The 22,145-nt window shown below is 39.7% G+C and overlaps 1 protein-coding gene across 6 annotated transcripts in view; it reads right to left on the bottom strand.

The window, feature by feature from the left end:
* SORCS1 (sortilin related VPS10 domain containing receptor 1) overlaps positions 1-22,145 on the bottom strand; it is a 766,642-nt gene that overhangs the window by 12,442 nt on the left and 732,055 nt on the right. For all 6 annotated transcript variants that reach the window (XM_043988103.1, XM_043988104.1, XM_043988101.1 and 3 more), the window contains exon 24: positions 13,575-13,674. In XM_043988103.1, coding sequence (XP_043844038.1) covers positions 13,575-13,674 — 100 coding nt within the window. The remainder of the gene's footprint in view (positions 1-13,574; positions 13,675-22,145) is intronic.

Genomic DNA, 22,145 nt, shown 5'->3' with positions numbered 1-22,145 from the left:
CAGAATCTGGAGGGAGAGAAACCTAAGATCTAGCTAATTAAATCCATCACAGTTTAACTAGATCTCTCTCACTATCCGGGCTCAGACTCAGAGGTAGATAGATGGGCAGCATGAATCTGAGAAGAATTACAGCTAAAATAACTAAAATATCACTTGTAGATCATAAACGGAGAATGGGTTTTCTGATGAGGGGGGAAAAAGTAGAACAGAAGGCTCTTTCACCCAACAGCACCAAAGTACCCAGTATACTGTGCTGACTGCTAAGTACAAGCAAAGTCCTAGGAAATAACATTTCTTTCACATCACCTTTATTCCTACAGAGCAGGAATCATCACCAAGAGTACAACATGGTTGGAACTCCATGCAAGCTTCCAAAGTCTTGACCTAGAAAGTCAACAATGCTTCCTGTGTTTGCTCAGACTAGCTCCCCTTTTTACTGCAGGAAGCTTCTTAAAGGACTCCTACAAAATTCTTGAATGGCTTTTAACAGTTTTCTCTCTTAAAAGTTAATGGTGAGGGGCAGCTAGGTGGCGCAGTGGATAAAGCACTGGCTCTGGATTCAGAAGTACCTGAGTTCAAATCCGGCCTAAGACACTTAACACTTACTAGCTGTGTGACACTGGGCAAGTCACTTAACCCCCAATGCCGCGCAAAAAAAAAAAAAAAAAAAGTTAATGGTGGGGGCAGCTGGGTGGCACAGTGGATAGAGTACAGGCCCTGGAGTCAGGAGTACCTGAGTTCAAATCCAGCCTCAGACACTTAACACTTACTAGCTGTGTGACCTTGGGCAAGTCACTTAACCCCAATTGACTCACTTAAAAAAAAAAAAAGTTAATGGTGTCTGAATCTCTAGGAGACGCCTCCAAGTCTTCCTTTGTAGTAGCGAGTGAGGCTTCCCAATGGTATATAAAAATGAGGAGATAGTTCTTCAGCTCCAGGCTCCATTTCCCAAAAAACTCTTTCTCCTCTCCCTCAGCATCACTTTGTTCCAGCTAGGTTCCTTGTACCCTGACCTCCTCACAGAAAAAAAAGGGTTTCAATTTCTCCTCTTCCCTGTTGTTCCTGAAATGAGCACAAAGATTTATTTTTATTTTTAAAAGGTTTTTTTTTTGGTTTGTTTTTATTTGTTTTTACTGCTAGTCTCTAGTCAGAAAGACCTGGGTCCAAGCCTGGCCTTGGACTCGTGCTATTTGTATGACCCTGGAAAAGTCATGTAATGTCTCAGGGTTCCAAATGAGTCAATAAGACTAAACTGCAGAGCAGTCGCTTACCTGCTTTGGTAGAGGACCTCCCTACTCTGATGAAATCACTGGTCTGGTTCAGTCCAAAACAAAATAAAACAAAAATAACCCAACCTTAAAGAGAAACAGACAAGAATTTAACATATATTACAGAAGTCGTAAAAGGGTGTCACTTTCTTCAGTGAAGTGTCACTGGATTTAGAGCTCTTCTTTCTCTGATTCTTTTTCTTTTCACTTATATCCTTTTTAGTTCTTATCTATTTAGTCAGTCCTACCCAAAGCCTCAGCACTCTTTCATTTTAATTATTCAAACAAAAATATCAGTGGTGCTCTTGACATTTGACCTCTTCCTCCTCTTGATATTCATTTCACCCCATCAAAAAGGAAGTTGGAGACATGTTCGATGGTGGTCTATGAGGATCAAAAAGTCTAAGCAGTATCCATTTACTTTTCAGAAGAAACTTTAGACAGCCAATTTCAAACTCTAGACACCCTACTTTGCACAGGAAAGACTAATTCCTAAAATTCTTCTAGAAAGCAGACCCACCAAATGTTGGTGAAGGGATCCTGACCCTCTCTCAATATAATATGGTGCTTCACTGTTATTGATGGAATTGTCAAGAGAACTTTCAGAAAACATCCCGTGTAACATGAGTGGTTCGCCTTTGAGAGATTTATGGGGAAACATGGACAAAAATCACACAAGATGAGTGAGTCTGCATGAGATGGGTTAGGATAGGCTACTATGAATAGAGTAATTGTTAGATTTAAAAAAAATTCTAATAGAATTCTCAAGCCTGGTCTGCTTCTAAGGTATACCCACTCCTTCCTTTGGCTCCTAGTTCAAGATCACCTACCTATAAGTGCCTACTGGAATCCAGTGAATGAAACATCTGGGAGATTTGATAGAGACTCTAATTGTATCTGGAATATACCCTACTCAAGTTGGCTGATCAGTATTAGATGTTCCAAAAGGTCAAATTACTTATGGAGTACATTGAAGAGAGAGCTAGAATTATCCCCCTTCAACACCTGTCACTAATTAGAGCTATATCATAATGACACAAGAACTGTGAAAAAGTAACGGACCCATGACATCTCTTGAAACAATTATGATTTCAAAGAGAGAACAGTAACAGGAATGCACACAGCCACAGATGTGCACACCACATCCCACCTCCAACATTATTTTAAGATAGAGAAAGAAAGAAAAAAACATCCGAGACTTCACACACAAAAGACTTGTAAATGATAACTGTGCAGATAATGAGGCAGCCAGAGACTACTAGAGAGACAGATGAATTTATTGGCTCTGGAAGAATTTCACTAGTACTAATTTCATCTCTAAATGGAAAATGTTATTGCAACAATTTATTTCACTTTACAGTTCAGAGCTCGATAGCTCTTAAACCATATACAATTGAAGCAGATGCCAGATATGCTGTATTGTCTTTTTCTAAAGGCTCCTGACAAGCAGTAGTAATTCTGTCTTGAAATGAAAGGCCTCTTCCTTAATGTGGAATTGAGGACCCAACCTGGAGATGGCCGGCAACCCAAGCACCCTTGGGGCTATCTCTTTATCCTCACTGTCTCCATCCCAACACACCTGTCTTATAAAGGAGCAGAAAGAAAATACTGTGAAGATGTTATTACTCAGTAACTCTGTGATATCAAGAAAGTTTCATTCTGTGGCACAGTGGATAAAGCACCGACCCTGGATTCAGGAGTACCTGAGTTCAAATCTGGCCTCAGACACTTGACACTTACTAGCTGTGTGACCCTGGGCAAGTCACTTAACCCCTATTGCCCCGAAAAAAAAAAAAGTTTCATTCTGTTGTTTTTCAGATTCTTTGTGACTCCATTTGGGGTTTTCTTGGCAAAGATACTAGAGTGGTTTGCCATTTAATTCTTTAGCTTATTTTACAAATGGCGAAATGGGGGTAAACAGGGTTAAGTGACTTGTCCAGGGTCACACAGGTAGCATCTGAGGCCAAATTTGAACCCAGGAAAATGAGTCTTCCTGACTCCAGGTATAGTATTCTATCGACTGCACCACCCAGCTACTCTATTAAAGTTTCCTAGCTAGCATTTATGTGGTGCTTTGCAGTTTACAAAGCATTTTCCTTATGTTAACTCGTGAAAACATTACAATATAGAAAAACAGGATAGCAGGGTGGCATAGTAGATAGAGTATTGGAAATCAGGAAGACCCAGGTTCAAATCTTGCCTCTGACTTTACAACTATATGAAGCTGGGGAAGTGACTTCACCTCTATGTTCTTTAAGCAAATCTCTCAGATTCATTAGCTTTAGTCAAGTCCTAAACTGGTTGCTATGTACATTGGCAGAGGGCAAACCCATATTGGAGGCTTCTTATGACAAACTTTTATGCACTTTCCACATCTGATACTAGACTATTAGTGCAATCTAGAAGACATAATTTGATTTACCTTCATAAAATTCACAGATACTCAATTACACTTGTTACTAAGATTCTGGTTCATGCTTTAATCATTTCTTAACTAGTTCGCAGGCATCAACCTCTTGCCCATTCATCTAAATCATGGACATAATATAGCCCTGACTCAGTGGCACATTCATTTTGTCCTCACTAACTCCCACAGTCACTTTCTCATTCAGACAATTAAGTTAACTCCCAGGACATGGGAGAATTAGGGTTTAATGGTTAGTGCTAATCTCTTTCCATACTGCACATCATGCTGCTGCTCATTTAATTCATGTTTCTGTTCCAACTGATGCCCTAGGTTCTAAATCAGATTTACTGTTGGAAAAAATATGTGCCCCTTGCTATGACATTCATATGGATTTGTATCTATTGAATATGGCATTGACAGAACATTCAGATTCCATGTTGAAGCCTAGCATAGAGTAAAGAATTCTAGCCTCATGAAGAGCTGAGTTCAAATCCTGTTCCTGAAACCTACTAGCTGTAAGATTATTGGCAGGCTACTCAACCTCCCTCAGACTGTTTTCTCTTCTGCAAAACAAGAGATAATAACCTGGACTACCTGCCTTGCCAGGCTGTAGTGAGGATCAAAAGGTATCATGTTTGTAACATACTTTTCAAAGCTGAAAATTCTGTATCAGTGTCAGCTATTTTCCTTCTATCCTTAACTCCAAATCTCAGAGTATTTACTTATTATGTTCTTTAAGGTAAACAGAGAGGCTCAAACAAGAAGCTCCCTTTATCCATATATATATATATATATATATATATATATATATACACACATACACACACATATACATGTTTATGTATGTAGAATATATCATGATTATTATCATAGTCAGTGTTTATATAAAGCTTTATGGTTTGCAAAGTCTTTTACAAATATCTTCCCCATTAATCCTCACAATAACCCTGAGATATAGATAACATGGTTATATCCATTTTACAGATGAGGAGACCAAGGGAGACAGCAGTTCAATGACTTGACCCAAATCTCAAAGTTTAATAAGTGTCTAATGCTGAACTTGAACCCAGGCCTTCTTGACTCCATTTCCAGTGTTCTGTCTAGTGGGCTATTTGCCTCAGTAACTGGAAAAGAGGAAATTAAAAGGAGTTGCCCCAGGGACAAGAAAGCTAGATGACTTGCCCTGGGGTCAAAGAGTCAATAAATATCAGGGGTAGAGTTTGAACCCAAGTCTGACAGCCAGTTCATGGCTTTACCCACTATATCCCCTACCTCTGGCATAAGTATAAGATATGAATATGAATTTTTAATCTATATCGAAAGCATATATTTGCTAAATATGAACAAAGTCCTCTTTTAAAATGCAAATGCCACTTAGACATATTCCCATTCCTCTTCCTAGGAAATTCGCTTTCCATTATCTCCTCTAAGCTCTCTAAGCTCACATCATTTAAAAGTCGTGCAGGAGAAAACAAGTAAGACCACCACCCAGTGTTGAATCAATGAAGAGGAGAGGGAGGAGGAGACCCCTTCAGTCTAAAAGGGTCTTGTGACCCTTCTCATTGGCTGAGTTGTTAGTTTGGCTGGCAAGTTAGCCATGGCATAACAACCAATTAAAATGGTCATTAACTGGGATGATGTTAATTGACAGTTCAGTCAGCCAGTGGTACCAGGTTCGAAAGCTGTTTGGGGTGGTGGGTGGGTGGGTGGGTCTATTGGATAAATACTCCCAAATACAACCTTATCAAAGCTTGGTCCTTGCTTGTCCTTCTGCTCTTTTTTCTTAAGCTCCCCCAGTAACTTCTCTATTCTTATCTTTTCAGGTTTCATTTCTATATCAAAGATGCCCCTGAATCTCATTAGAACTGTCCTCCTACCTGAGCTCTAGTCTTGTCTGTCCAACAGCCAAATGACTAAAGTGGGCATTTCCACTTGGAGGTTTTATTGTCACTTCAAACTCAACATAATTCTAAGTATCTTGTCCTCTCAACTGGCTCCTCTTCTCAAGTCTCTATTAGTGGCAAACACCATTTTTTTTCCAAGTACCTAGACTCAAAACCTTGGAATCATCCTTGAATCCTTTCTCTCCTTCATTGCTAATAAACCAACAATAGCTATAAGATTTTTCTACAATCATCTATGTCCTTGACCCTTTCTTTAAATTGTCATTACCATAGGCCAGGGAAAGCTAGGTGTCAAAGTAGATAGAACACTGGGCTTAGAATTAGGAAGACTCATCTTCATGAGTTCAAATCTGGCCTCAGACACTATATGACCCTGGGCAAGTCATTTAAACACCTTTTATCTACTCTCTGTCTTACTATCTTTTCTTCACCATTGTTTCAATGAGAATAATGTGAGGACATATTTAGGGGTCAATATAGGAACACACCCAGGATTAGGAAACACTAAACTCTAAGACTCTAACTCTAACCTCTAACACTAAACACTAAATTCTAAGATTTCGTGTTCAAAAATTTAGCATTGCTTGGACAGGAATTCTACCGGTTCCCCAAGTTGAATAAGAGATAGAAAACAATGACAACCTAAAAATTCAGTGTTTAATGGCATCCAGATATCTAAAAATGCTTACCTTGTGCGCCCATAAAAAGCATACAGCTTTAGAAAAGGAACAGGATTGGAAACTAAAAAGGAGACCAGTAAATTCCTAGAAGGAGACAGCTTCTTCTCCCTTAGAGAGAACCCAAATTATGCACTGCCTCTCTCTGCAGTCACATACTCTGGGCCTGACATTTTTAAAAGAAGGCTGTTGAACATCTGTTGTGTAATTAATGGAATGCAACAGCATGCTGTAATATTCCCTGGGAAGTTATTAGCAACACTGCTTATGAGAAATGGAATGTTGCAAACAACGGACCTTTTTTTTTGGGGGGGGGGGAGTAGGAGGACAAGGGGGATTTAGAATTTGATGCAACTCTTCTCTTTTAACCTGGAAGTTTGGTACACCACCCTCTCCCTTCTTCTTAACCCTAGCAGTATCCATACTATGGGGCAGATAGGTGGCACAGTGCTAGCCCTGAAGTTGGGAGGACTTAAATTCAAATTTCACCTCAGACACTTAAAAGCTGTGTGACCCTGGGCAAGTCACTTAACCCCAATTGCCTTAAACATCTGGAGCCATCTCCAGTCATTCTGATGTATATCTTGCCACTGGACTCAGATGGTTCTGGAGGAGAGAGTGAGGTTGGTGACCTTGCATAAACCTCCCTCACTTAAATCTAATTCAGTGCAAGTCATGACTCTTCAAGAATGGACAAAAAAAACCCAAAACAAAACAAAACAACCCCCCCCCAGCAGTATCCATGCCCTAATATCTATTTTACCATAGCATTTGTAACAACACTTTGACATCTTCCCTTCTCTTCTTTCCCTCAATCAACTAACAAAGGCTTTATATCTAATAGCTATAGTTTCTAAACTTCTTCTATTTTTCTCATTTGCCTAGCCTCTGATAAGAAGAGATGGCAATGCAGTTGCCACACCAGACCACTGCATTGTTGGGGTTAATAGTCCTCACCACAGTCTAACACCAACACTTGAAAATCCCCATTGAAATAAACCTCCAAGATGCATGAAAAAATACAGATCAAATCCTTTTACAACAGAAAGGATTACAGCAAACCCCAGATAATCACCCACTTGTTTCAAGAGATATTTGATTTGACACAATTCTGATTCAATAATACAATTTAGACAGGTTCCAGGAGTTTGTTGCAAAAGTCAGTCGAAATGGCTAATGAGGTAGCTGATGAAATGGACAAGGGGCATGTGGATCAAGCTAAGGGTAACATGAGATGGGAGAGAGAAAAAATTCTCCAATCTATCAATCGATACATGTTCATTAAGTACCTGCTACATGCAGCATACTAAACTTCAACTCTGAGACCTACAGACCCTGCCCTGAGAAATTCAGGTAAGTTGACCCTTCATTCTCAAAAAGATTCAATATAAAAGAACTCATGTAAAGATCATTTGTTTCATGGTTCTCAGGGATGCAGACAGACTCTTCCTTGTCTCTTTCTCTGGTTTTCTAACCACTGGTTTCTGACCTTGGTTCCTGGTTCAACTACTCAATTACCCAATCCATGATATCATATCTCCTACTGCTAGCATTTCTCCAGATTATTCTCCAGCCCTTGCATCTTGTCTACAAGGACTCTTAGCGCTGCCCTTTAATTCTAATATAAATTTAATCTTACTGTGCCATTAGCCTCTCAACGCTGGATATAGCCACTGAATATGGCAGTATACTCCAATTAAGGTTCATTTACCCCAGGACAAGAAGTCTAATTAAAATAACTTAGTCAAACCATACTTGTAGGGCTTTTTTGGTTCTTTCAATTTTTATTTTTTCACTAACTTGTTCAAATCAATTGACTATCCTGACATCATTCAAACACAGACTTCGCCTTTTCTATAGGAATGTTCCATTAGCCCATTCAACCATGTCATAGATTTAGAACTAAAAGGGACTTTGAAAGCCATTGAGTCCAACCCCTCTCATTTTGCAGATGAAGAAATTGAGACTGAAGGAGGTTATATGAAGATAGACAGCTAAGAAATATCTAGGGCTGAATTTAAACTCAGGCATTCTGGACTCTTAAGTCCAGCCCTCTACCCATTACTTTGCCTAGCTGCTTTCATATCCATCCTAATTCCAAAATTCTATAATTCCATGACATAATGTTATCATTTGTCAGATCATACAGACCCCATTACTCATTATGTGTATCTTTCTCTCCCTTTCTTCCTGCCCAACTATCTTTTCTTTCTTTCCCCTCTTTCTTCTGTCTTATCTGCCCATACCTTTGACCTGCCATCTCCTCTCATAGGAACTGATAACTTGGAATTGTGAAGTCAGAGTTTAAATATTTGCTGCTTAGAAGGCAACTAATGGGTCACATAGTCCAGACCCCTCACTCTTCCACAAGGAAAGAAAGGTCTTAAGGGGGGGGATTAAGTGATTTTTTTCATGATCACTGAGGCTACAACTATCAGAAAGTAGCATTAGAATCCAGTTCCCATATGGATGAAATGACTCAACAACAATAATAAAAGCTGATATGTTTGACCACTGATGTATTAACAATTTGGTTATTAAGCAAAGATAATGATGAATCAGATTTCAATCCGATGTCTGCTTCCAGGTTGAGATGAGGAGGCAAAGAAAGCAGCGGACCATAGAAAGTTTTTTGGGGGTGAAGTAGACCAGAATAAACCCTCAGAAGAATATAATAACAAAGTCAAAGTTCCAACATCTAAAGCTTCCAAGAAAATATTAATTGGTCTTAGGCTATGGAAGCACTCAAAAGGGACTTTGAAGAGAAAGTAGGAGGGTTAGAAGGAAGATTTAGAGAGGTGGAAGAAATAATGGAAAGAGAAATGAGAGCAATGCAGGAGAGTCATAAGAAAAAAGTCAACAGTTTTAAAAGCCAAATGGAAAAAGAGATATAAAAGCTCTCTGAATAAAATAATTGCCTAAGAATTAGGATTGAACAAATGGAAGCTAGTGAAATTATGAGAAACCAAGACAAAGTAAAGCAAATCCAATTGAATAAAAAAATTGAAGGCTATATGAAATATCTCCTTGGAAAAACAGCTGACCTGGAAAATAGACCCAGGAGAGATAATTTGAAAATCACTGGACTACCTGAAACGAATGAATACAATAAGAGTTTAGACATCCTCTTCCAAGAAATTATCAAGGAAAACTGCCCTCATATTCTAGAAGCAGAAGGTAAAACAGAAATTGAAAGAATCCACTGATCACCTCTTGAAAGAGATGCCAAAAGGAAAATTTCCACGAATATTATAGCCAAATTCCAGAGATCCCAGGTCAAGGAGAAAATATTGCAAGCAGCTAGAAAAAAAGGAATTCGAATACTGTGGAGCTATAGTAAGGATAACACAAGATCTAGTAGCATCTACATTTAAGGATCAGAGGGCATAGAATATGATATTCCAGAGGGCAAAGGAACTGGGACTATAGCCAAAAATCACCTATCCAGAAAAACTGAGTATAATCTTTCAGGGTAAAAATTGGGACTTCAATGAAAAAGAGGACTTTTAGGCATTTGTGATGTAAAGACCTGAACTGAATAGAAAATCTGACTTTCAAATACAAGACCATAGGGAGGCATAGAAAGGTAAACAGTAAAAAGAAATCATGAGGGATATTAAAATGTTAAACTGTTTACATTCCTACATGGGAAGATAATGCTTCTAACTCATAAGATCTTTCTCAGTATTAGGGCAGCTGAAAGGAATATACTTAGACAGAAGTCACAGGTGTGAATTGAATATGAAGTAATGATATCTATAAAGCATTTATTTTTTGTTTATCCTTGTTTTTTGTGGAGCAGGCAGAGTGGGGTTTCATGTCTGGGGCCAGATATGGGCTCGAGGCCTCCTGGGTCCAGGATTCATGCTTTGTCCACTGTGTCACCTAGCTGACCCATGATGACATCTTCAAAAAAAGTTATGGGTTAAGAGTAATGCACTGGAAGAAAGGTAAAGAGAGAGGTAGAGTGGGGAAAAATAGGTCACATAAAAGAAACAAGAAAAAAGCTCATGTAGTAAAGGGGAAGATGGGGAAGATGGAGAAGGGGGGTGGCGGTGAATGAACCTTACTCACATCAGAATTGGCTCAAAGAGGGAATAACATACAAACTCAAGTGGGTATAGTAATATACTGTGCCCTGAGGGAAAGTGGGAGGGGAAGGAGCTGGCAATGGGAGCAAAGGAAGGAAGGGCAGACTGGGGGAGGGGGCAGTAAAAATCAAAACACTTCTGAGGAGGGATAGGGTGAGGGAAGATAGAAAATAGAGTAAATATCAAGGGGAGGAAATAAGATGGAGGGTAATATAGTTAGTAATAGTAACTGTGAAAGAAATGATGAGCAGGATGATATCAGAAGAACGTATAAAAATGCAAATCAACAACACAGAAATAACTGATGGCATCTGAATACAGATTGAAGTACAATTTTATTTGTTAGGTCCTCTTTCTAAAGTTAATATGTCTATTTTCTTTCACAGCCTGACTAATGAGAAGATATTTTCCATAACTGCACATTTATGACTTATATTGAATTGCTGGATTTCATAGGGAGGGATGAGGAGTAGGAGAAGAAGAAAATTTAGAATGCAAAGTTTTAAAAAAATCAATGTGAAAAGTAATGATGAGCAGGAGGAGTTCAGAGAATCCTGGAAGGACATACATGAACTGATGCTGACTGAGAGGAACAGAACCATGAGAACATTGCATACAGTAATATCAACATTGTGTGATCAACAATGGTGATAGACTTGACTCTTTTTTACCAATGCAATGGTCCAAAACAATTTCAAAGAACTTCATGATAGAAAATGTTCTCAACATCCAGAAAAAAAAAGAACTGTGGTTTAGGAAAGCAGATTGAACCATACTGTTTCTACTTTGGGGCTGTTTTTTTTCCTTCTTTTTTTGAGGTTTTTCCCTTGTGCTCTGACTCTTCTTTCACAATATGACTAATGCAGAAACATGTTTAATGTGATTACATATATATAACCTATATTATATTGCTTTCTGTCTTGGGGAGGATGGAGGGAAGGGAGGGTGAGAGAAAAATTTGGAACTAAAAATCCTATGAAAACAAATGTAGAAAACTAGCATTATATGGAACTGAAAAATAATAAAGTACTTAACTGTAAAAAAAATAAGGGGCAGCTAGGTGGCACAGTGGATAAAGCACCAGCCCTGTATTCAGGAGGACCTGAGTTCAAATCCAGCCTCAGACCCTTGATACTTACTAGCTGTGTGACCCTGGGCAAGTCACTTAACCCCAATTGCCTCACAAAAAAATAAAAATTTAAAAAATTTTAAAAGATAGTTTGATTGGTATAAATAAACTTAGAAAGAAAAAAAAAGCCAATTCACTGCAAGTCATGATATCACCTTCCCGATGTCATGGTCCTCTTCTTTGAGAATGAAGAACAAATAACACTCATAATGATAATGGACAACCTTCTTGATACTCCCCAAAACTTGTGGATTGTCAGCAAGAAGGGAGCTTTGGAAATAAAATTTCCTCATAATAGCATTAAAGGGGAATCATCAGAAAGGGATGTAAACATAGTATCAAATTTTTAGAGTAAAATCTGCCTCTCAGGAGGCCAACTGTTTACACATTACAACCAAAGTAGAGTTTTTAGACATTATTTAACTTGAATTGGAAATCCTTATTAGGCCTAGCCAAATAATAACCATTATATCATGTAGCATAATGATAATATAAACTTCTGTTTAAATAAATATTCATTGTTGACAAAAGAAAGTGTTACTGCTAATCAACACCTCTGGAAGGTCCATGGAAAAGCAGGGAAAAAACAATAACAACAACAAGACTTGGAAGGCTTCTGAAAAATTGTGATTTCTAATCATCACTGAGCAATATCAAGGAACAGAAACTCTGGATGATTTGAGATGACAAAGAATATTTACTCATCTGACTATTAGTTAAATTCATATAGCGAGATTTAGCATTTATAAAGGACTTTGTACATGTATGATATCATTTGGATCAATGGGTCATTCCGATACTACATGCACGGTATAGATGAGGTTCCTGAGGCACAGGGAAGTTAAAGGACTTGTCCAATGTCCCACAGATCCCTTTTAAGGATCCCTTCTGGGACCACTCCTCAATTGGGTGCATATTCACAAAGTAGGTCTTATTTAGGGATCTAGAGATAACTGACGAGATCAGTTTGTATTGTCTCTCATGAACTTCCCTATTAATTATCACCCAGTAGCCTAAATAAGATTTTAGAAAAGGTATTTCTGAAATGGTATAGTAAGAACAGCTGATATGAAAGAGTCTCCCCCAAAGCCTGAGACATACTCTTCCACAAGCACTCACAGAGTTCAAGAGGAAAGGAGAGAGGGGACTCAAACATAGATGGTACGATGACCAAAAAGTCAGCTCATAACTTCTAATTACTAGAAGACCACTGGGGAATCTGTACCTGGCATTTTCTTCTGGGATGAGGGATCACACTGCTTGAAGCTGCTTATTCCTTTGGGAGTAAACTATCCTTCTGTAGCTATCTATGATCCTGTTCATATTCTAGATGTATTGTCTGTAGCTGTTTTGTCTCTCTGATAACATGGTCAACTGGGGTGAGGAGAGGGACAGAGAGGGAGAGAGAGAGGGAGAGGGAGAGAGAGAGAGAGAGAGAGAGAGAGAGAGAGAGAGAGAGAGAGAGAGAGAGAGAGAGAGAGATAGAGTGAAAGAGAGGGAAGGAGGGAAGAAGGGAAAATAGGGGAGGAAGAGAAAGAAGAGAGAGAGGAAGGGAGTGAGGAAGAGAGAGACAGAGACAGACAGACAGAGAGAGAGTCTCTCCCTCTCACAATTGTGATTCCTTTTCAGGGGATTGGCTCTTCAGCTTTCAAACTTGGATTCTTCCAGCTCTTAATACCTTCACTATTAGACTGAAGTACCGCTTTACTAAGTTTTTTTTAAAAAACATATAGCTCAAGAGGTATGATCTGATCTCATCCAATCACAAAATGTTTCATCTGCCTTTCATCTAATGACCAAAAGTCCTGTGATCCTTTCCCAATGATTAAGGGCTTACCCACAAACCCTTAATGTGGGGAGGTCATAGGAAAATTCCTCTATACCTAGTTACCCTGTTTACTGATTGGTCAATGGAGTTTGGATAGAACCCCACCCTTACATTCAGACGTGCAACATTCAAAGATAAAACCCAGATTTCTTAACTCCAAATCCAGTATTTTTATCCTTGTACATCCTTTTGTCTTGTGATATGGAAATGTAACCAGGAATCAAAATGCATACAATATAACAACAAGGACATGGGGACAAAGAAACTGACCCGCTGTTAAGTGAGCAGCATGGACAAGAACACGGATTCCAGGTTTTAACTCAAAGTGGATGGAGTTTTGGTTCAGTTTGTGAATCATCAGTTCTGATATCTAGAGAAAAAAGACATCAATATTAATATTGAAAGTGTCATACTGTCATAGAAATGAAGGCATTTGTTTAATAGGTCTTAGAATTTATAATAGCATTAGAGAGTTTAAAAGTTTGAAAATATATTTTATATGATATATATTCATTTCATGTATATATGTAAAGAATGAAGATTATAGGGTATTTACCTATGTTTCAAGAAGAAATAAACGTTAGATAATTAATTCATTTAGTTCAATTGTGAAGGAAAGTAATTTATTAGCATTCAGTTGACCTTAGACCTTGCAGAGATCTGTCATATGTAAATAATGACTTTTGCAGGCACAGACAATTGACCCATATTTGTGAAATTGAAGTATATTTTCTTTTATTGGCAGGTACCAGTGATGTAAAATAAGGACACAGCCAAAAAAATATTATAACTGATAAGAGGGAGTATAAACACAGGGCAGTAAACATTAGACCTGTTAATACAGGTCTAATTAGTTAATTTGCTAATACTCACCCTCATTTATGAGTATTAGCTATGGTCCTGTTTTGTCCCAACACATATAGCTAATGCATTAAAGATAATATTCATGGTCACAAAATATATGCCAGCAAGGCTGAGGTGATATAACAAGTTTAATAAATAACAGTTCATGTCACATTTTCAAAGGCAAGATTAAAACATGTGCACTGGGTTTTAAGTACAAAACATAATCTAATTTGATTCAGATATGTTTTTGCTTCTCAGGGACTTCTCCAAAGCTGTCAGGGAAAACACTTTCCCATCAATTTCAGGCTGTCTTCTCCATGTTATTCATTTCAGTCGAGTCAGTCTCATTTGTAAATGCTAATTAAATCTGATTAGATGCTTTCTGGCCATCATTCACCTTGGGATGATGTTTATGTCTTGGTGAATTCTTAATGTTTTCTTAGCTGATCTTGGGTGTCAGTCTGTCTTTACATCCCTTGAAATGATACCCTAAAATCAACCAAGATTCAAATACCCTGAACTGAGACATTGCTAGAATAGATGATCATGACAGGGCATGTAATGATATAGGTGGAAAGAAATAGGAATTAGTCTTTATACAGAGCCTGCTATGAACCAGGCAGCAGGGTAAGCACTTTAAAAGTATTATCTCAGGGCAGCTAGGTGGCACAGTGGATAAAGCACTGGCTCTGGATTCAGGAGGACCTGAGTTCATATCTGAACTCAGACACTTGACTTGACACTTACTAGCTGTGTGACCCTGGGCAAGTCACTTAACCCTCATTGCAATGCAAAACAAACAAACAAACAAAAACCCAACAAAAACAAAACAAAACAAAGAGTATTATCTCATGTGATCCTCACATTTGATCCTCCCAATCAGGGAAGTAGGAGCTATTTTAACTCCCATTTTATAGTAGAGGAAACTGAGGTAAACAGAGGTTAAATAACTTGTCCAGGGTCACCCAGCTAATAATTCTTTGAGGCCGGATTTGAACTCAGGTCTTACTGACTACAGGTCCAGAGTGCCAACTAGCTACTGTTTATTAGGTAAACAAGGTAGTGATGAGACATGATTGCCTTTCTCCCACATCTTATGACTATGAGATTTTGCACCACTTTTCAGGTTTAATCATCTCCGTGACAACAGTAAGAAGCAGAATATAGGAGAAGGGTAGAAAGAAGGAAGTTCAAATTGAGAGAAAAGCAGCTGTGGCTTACTCACTCATGCAGCCAGCATTTTTTAATACTTTCTGTGACTTTTTATTTTATTCAGCAAATGCACTCTAAACTATAGATGAGTAAGCAATCTTTGTGGGTCTCACTAAGTTGGAAAAGAGATTAAGGTCATGTGGGAATGGGGGCAATATGATCCAAGCACATTATGGATTTTGATGGAATTAAATGCTACCCTAGATAATAGCCTGGGGAGGCGCTAAAAGCAGAAAAACCAAGTCCTATCTACGCATGTGCAGAGAGAGTAAAATTGGATCCAGTACTGAAACAGTGCCAAGGCACTTCTAATGCCAGCCCAGTTACTCCAGGGTAGCTCAGGTTTTGTGGCACCATCTGGTGGTTTACCCAGATATAGCACCACGAGTAGCTCTTCAGCTAGCTTTCCTTTGTGCCAAGCAGGGGCTCCTTGCTCTAAGTAGGAGCACTTACTCCTTGACAATTCTATGCTGGTGTTTGAACCCCACCCCCATTAGCATGCGAAAGTTCTAGGATGGCAGAGACCTGGTCTCCTTGTTGTTCAGTCATTTAGTTGAGTCTTACTCTTCATGACCCCATTTGGGGTTTACTTGGCTGGAGTGCTTTGCCATTTGCTTCTACAGTGGATTAATGCAAATGGAGGTTGTGACTTGCCCAGGGACACACAATTAATAAATGTCTGATGCTGGATTTGAACTCAGATCTTCCTGACCCAAGATCCAGCAAGTGCTCTATCCACTGAGACACCTAGCTGCCTGGTTTTGTTGTATATTCACTATATTCTATATTCACTGCGGTGTTTAATATAATGCTAATGCACAGTTGGTACTTCCTCATAACTTATAAAATGAACAAATGAATTAGCCAACATGCTTCCCAAGTCCAACCAGTTCAAATGATACTCACTCACTTCATTCTGAGAATGTATTTTCTTCCAGTGAGAGATATAAATAACTAAGCCAGAAAATTAAGTTTATCAGAATCACATACTTCTAATTTAGAGTCTCCAGGAGTGTCCCCTGTGAAAGTAATTATCTTTCCGGATTTGCTGTGGGTTGTAACAAGGCTTCACTGGATTTATCAGCATGATTTGCAAAATTAAGTACGATATGCAAAAAATAACCTGGGAACAGGAAAGCATTTTTCATGTATTTAACTTACATCAAAGAACAAGCATTGCAAAACAGAGTCTGTTGAAAAGGAGTCACTCATAAGGAAAAAACTAAAGGAAATCTACACTCCGCACAATGATAACCTCCATCAGAACTCTGCCTCATCACTCAAAGGGACACGGATCACATGTTCCTTGGAGGTTTGGATACAGCATTGTAAGCGGCTTCTCCACCAGTCAGGGGAGGCATTTAGTGAGCACGCATTTATCAAATCAGGGCTTGCTGCTAGATGTGGACCTCTCAAAATCATCAGATATTGAACACTTTCCTCTAGTAAGGTTTTTCCAAATCATTGGAACGTTTATTCCTCTAAGGAGCTCTAAGAGTTGATGGTACCACTAGTCCCTTTTCTCAGATGAGGGTATATGGTGGTTGTTGTTCAGTCATTTCAATGATATCTGACTCTGTGATTCCTTTGGGGGGGGGGGGGTGGTAGTTTGGGGAAGTTCTTGGGAAAGATACTGGAGTGGTTTGCCATTTCCTTCTCCAGTTCATTTTAGAGATGAAGAAACTGAGGCAGATAGAGTTAAGTGACTTGGTCAGGGTCACACAGCGACTGGAGGCCTCATTTGAATTCAGGTTTTCCTGACTTCAAGTCTGGCACTCTAACCACTGTGCCACCTAGCTGGTTCCATTAGAATAAATAGGATGACTCCATTTTAAATTTGAACAAATCAAGGCAAAGAAAGGTTATGAAAAACAAACAAACAAAAAACTTGTTGGGGGCAACTAGGTGGTACAGTGGATAGAGCATTGGCCCTGGATTCAGGAGGACCTGAGTTCAAATTCAGCCTCAGACACTTGACACTTACTAGCTGTGTGACCCTGGGCAAGCCACTTAACCCTCATTGCATACCCCCTCCCCCCAAAAAACAAAACAAACAAAAACCTTGCTGACGAGCAGAATCGGGGCTAGAACCTGGGCCTTCTGATTGTCTGCTAGAAGCCAGAGTTCCCATATGGTGTTGCCTTTAGGAAGCATCATTAAGCATGAGAACCACATCTCAGCTCTTTCTCAAAGGGACCAGAGTAGAAACTCTAATCCCCCTCAAATGACAGCTTGTAACTACTACTTCCGGGCTTTGTTTGCTTTTGGTCTGGTTTTCTAATAGTTTTCTAACTTCTGCTTTTCTGTTGCCATTTTAGCAATCATCTATCCCTCCCATTGTGGGATTTCTTGGTTTCTGTGGACCTTCTGGTCAACTGAGCTCCTGTTGAGTCTCTGCTCTTCCCTGTTTCCTTGAGTTGGGGCATTTCTTTTCCTCAGTTCCTTGGTTAATATGTGGATTTCTAGAGAGAGTACAACACAAAGTGGCTTCATGTAAAACCTCTATTAAGGCTACTAGGCCTTTTGCTCCTGGCCTCCATTAGCTTCCCCTCCCCCCACCCCCCGCCAGGGTCTTCCAACTAAACCGCTTTTTTGAGGTGGTAGAGCTAGAGGGTTAGAGCTAAATGAAAGCTGGGGAGTGTGCTGAGTAGCAAATAGGTAAGAAAATGGCATTTTGCTCAGCTCTCTGCCATCTGCGTGGTGATACTGCTTACCCAACCATCCTCATCTCAGTTGAGGCCTGTGAGGCACGGAGATGGGTGATGCATAGCAATTCTACAATTCTATTTGTGAGCTGCTTGGAGACACTCACTTAAAAGACCATTATTTGGTTCAAAGCAATTCTCAGGGTCCCTGCAAGTAGTCATGGGGGGAAAAAAGGTGAGATTAAAAACCCATGGATGGAAATATTTAGCAATGTGTCAGGCAGGAAGGCCAGGAGGCATCGTCACCAGAGGCTCTAAGGAAAGAAGCTGAGCCTTGAATTGAACCCGCAGAAGGGGGGAGAGCTCTACTTCTTCCCCTCCAAACTTCCTGTCCTATACTGTGCAGGATTTCTTGTCTTGGCAGAGCTCATTAATCCTCCCTATTGATCATTGCTTCTCTGCTCCTCTGTCACACTGCCTGCCTTCCCTCCCCTTGTGGCTAAGTAATCTCCACGAAAGAAACATGTTAATGTTGGCCCAATACCTATTTCACAGAATTTTCACAGAGATTCAGAGCTACCTATAGTAAGCGGTTGTGTCTCCCTTGAAAAATGTCATTTTGGAAAGAAAGAGGGGACTCAGTAGTTTAATCCCTATACTTATTCTCATATGGGATGCCTGAATAGAAAGGTGGGTATTCTATATATACAGATTTTAAAAGGTAGATCTCTTCTGTATGGAGGGGAAAGGAAAAGAATCAATAGCTACAAAAATGCAAGCAGTGTGGAGAGTTAAGAGGTAGCTTGGAGTAGTGGATAGAGATCTGGCTTCACAACCATCACGACTTGGATTCAAGTTCTGAAACTTATTGGCTGAGTGACCTTGGACAATTTATTTAGCCTCAGGGTTCTGGGCAAGTCTCTAACATTAGAAGGTGATGATCTGGTTTGGTAGAAGGTATTTTCTCAAAGGGGAGTTCCACAGATGAATGAAATCACATATCCAGACCCTATCCCTAGGGGTATATTAGAATGAAGGGAAGTCACTCTCCCAAAGAGAGCACACAGGTTCAAAGATTCCCCAAATGTTTAGATAAAATCCTGTATGATAGTGTCATCATGGGTTACAGAGGGAAAGTAAGGTGGTAATTCTCTCATTTATATATTGTTTTACAGTTTACAGAACACATTCTTTACAACAATTCTGAAAAGCCGAACTTGTGAATAGTATTGTCCTCATTTTATATCTGAAGGAACTGAGGCTCCCAGAGTTCAGGTGCCATAGCTAGAAAGGATCAGAGATTAGGGGATGGTGCCCAATTCAGCCATTTCTCCAGCCTGGAAGCCTCTCTCTGTTGTTTAGAAAACAATCCTAGGGGCAGCTAGGTGGCACAGTGGATAGAGCAAGGGCCCTGGAGTCAGGAGTACCTGAGTTCAAATCCGGCATCAGACACTTAACACTTACTAGCTGTATGACCCTGGGCAAGTCACTTAACCCCAAATGCCTCACTAAAAAAAAAAAAAAAGAAAAGAAAACAATCCTCAACTATAGGCCATGGAGGGAATGGTAACTACGTTGAAGGATTTTTGAAGTGCTATCACAGAGGAGAGGGATTTGGCTTGTTCAGCTTCGGATTGTGAAGACAGAACTAGGATCAATAGATGGAAGATGTGAAGATTCCATCTGAGGTTAGATGTAAGGAAAACCTTCCTGGCGATTGGCATCGTCAGAGGACCTTTGGTGAGTTTTCATTCATTAGAGAAAGAAGAAAAAGAAAAGGCAGAAAGGCAGGGGAAAGAGGGAGGGAGGGAGGGAAGAAAGAAGCATTTATTCAATATCTACTATGTACTGGGCACTGTAGTAAGTGTTTTATTTATCTTCTTTGACCCTCACAACAATCCTGGAAAGTAGGTGCTATTATTATCCTATTTTACCTATAAGGAAACTGACCCAGACAGAGGTTATGGGGCTTGTTTCGGGTCACACAGCTAGTAAGTGTCTGAAGCTGGATTTGAACTCAGGTTTTCACACTCCAGGGCAGCTAGATTGCACAGTGGATAGAGTGCCTAGCCTGTATTCAGGAAGATGGAAATTCAAATCTGGCCTTTAGGGGCAGCTAGGTGGCACAGTGGATAGAGCACTGGCCCTGGATTCAGGAGTACTGGAGTTCAAATCTGGCCTCAGACACTTAACACTTAGTAGCTGTGTGACCCTGGGCAAATCATTTAACCCCAATTGCCTCACAAAAACAAAACAAAACCAAAAACAAATCTGGCCTCTGATACTTATTAATTGTGTGACTCTAAACAAGCCCCTTAACCTCTGTCTGGGTGAGTTTCCTTATATGTAAAATGAGCTGGAGAAGGAAATGGCAAACTACCCAACTAATTTTGCCAAGAAAACTCCATGGGACAGCTAGGTAGTACAGTTGATAGAGCACTGGCCCTGGAGTCAGGAGGACCTGAGTTCAAATCCAGCCTCAGACACTTGACACTTACTAGCTGTGTGACCCTGGGCAAGTAATTTAACCCCAATTGCCTCACCGAAAAAAAAAAAAGAGAGAGAGAAAACCCCAAACAGTGCTATAAAGGGTCGTACACAACTGAAACAACTTAACAACTTATCCCTCTAGACTCTATCCATTTTACTACCTAGCTGCCTCAGAGGGTCTTAAAGCAAAGGCTAGATGACTGATCACTTGCAGAGCATGTATCAAGAGGACTTGTAACTCTGGCATGATTTAGGTTAAGTTATCTCTGAGGCCTCTTTCTATTCTGAGATGCTATGGTTCTGAATTTTTGAGTTGAATCATTTCAGCTGAAGTTGGCATGCAAGGGTTTTTTTGTTTGTTTGTTTTTGTTTTTGTTTTTGTTTTGCAGGGCAGTGAGGGTTAAGTGACTTGCCCAGGGTCACACAGATAGTTAGTGTCAAGGGTCTGATTCTGGATTTGAACTCAGGTCCTCCTGACTCCAGGGCCTGTGCTTTATTCCCTGTGCCACCTAGCTGCCCCAGCGTGCCAGTTTTAATACTTCCCAATCCCCATTCAAAAGGAAGGTATAGACCATACTTTTGGTTCATGAAATACCTTTTTCCCATCTGACCCAAGGCACAAGAATGCTAGCTTTGTTTGATGTAAGCTTCTCCTAGCTTGAGCACTCTTTCTTAGTGCAAAGAAATCAAGTTTATTAGCATCCCTCAGGAAAGATTCCATGATGGCACATCCTACTTTAAACCATGAAATTGAGCTGATTGAGAAAAATGAATCAACTGTCCCTATCACAAATTACAGAGTTCTGTTCCCTTCCCAGCTACCTACCCTCTTTGGCCATAGGGTACATTCTTTTTTGTTTTGTTTTGTTTTGTTTTGTTTTCCAGGGCAATGAGGGTTAAGTGACTTGCCCAGGGTCACACAGCTAGTTAAATGTCAAGTGTCTCAGGCTGGATTTGAACTCAAGTCCTCCTGAATCCAAGGCCAGTGCTTTAACCACTGTGCCACCTAGCTGCCCCCATAGGGTACATTCTTACACATTCCAATGAAACCCTAGACCCTTACCCCAATCCCCAGAAGCACTTCTGGTACTAATTGTCTTCTACAGAGAAACTTATCTATGAGATTGCTATGGTCCAGTGCTTCTACTTTGACAATCAGTTCCATAGGGGACAATGTGTAAGTGCGTGTGCATGCATGTGTTTGTAAAATAAAAAAGTCCTAGAATGTAAAGAGGTAAGTTAGGGCCATTTCCCTTCCCTATAGTTTGACATTTTTATGTACAGATGAATGAGTATAGTAATATCAACATGATGAAGGGATTCTTTATTTCTTTATTTGTTTTTTGGTTTGTTTGTTTGTGTGGATGTTATATCCTAAGAAAATGGTCTTCCTTATTTAGTTCATTAAGGACCTTTTACTGAGAATCAATACCTCACCGGGATGGTATTTCAAATTTTGTTTCTCCACAGAACAAGGCTTTCTACTATTCCTTCATCTTTTCCCCCTTTTAGGATTCCCAGATGACAAGGGAACTTGCCATCAATGAAAGTAGTGGGAAGAAAGTAAGCCCATCTACAAGGGATGGATGGGAAGACAGGGGGAGGGAGAAGGAGGTTTACTCTAATACCTGAGCAACTGCCTCTAGAG

This window comes from Dromiciops gliroides, chromosome 2, assembly GCF_019393635.1.
Source record: "Dromiciops gliroides isolate mDroGli1 chromosome 2, mDroGli1.pri, whole genome shotgun sequence".
NCBI lineage: Eukaryota > Metazoa > Chordata > Mammalia > Microbiotheria > Microbiotheriidae > Dromiciops > Dromiciops gliroides.
The sequence above is the reverse complement of the archived record's forward strand: the minus strand, read 5'-3'. Positions and strand labels throughout refer to the sequence as shown.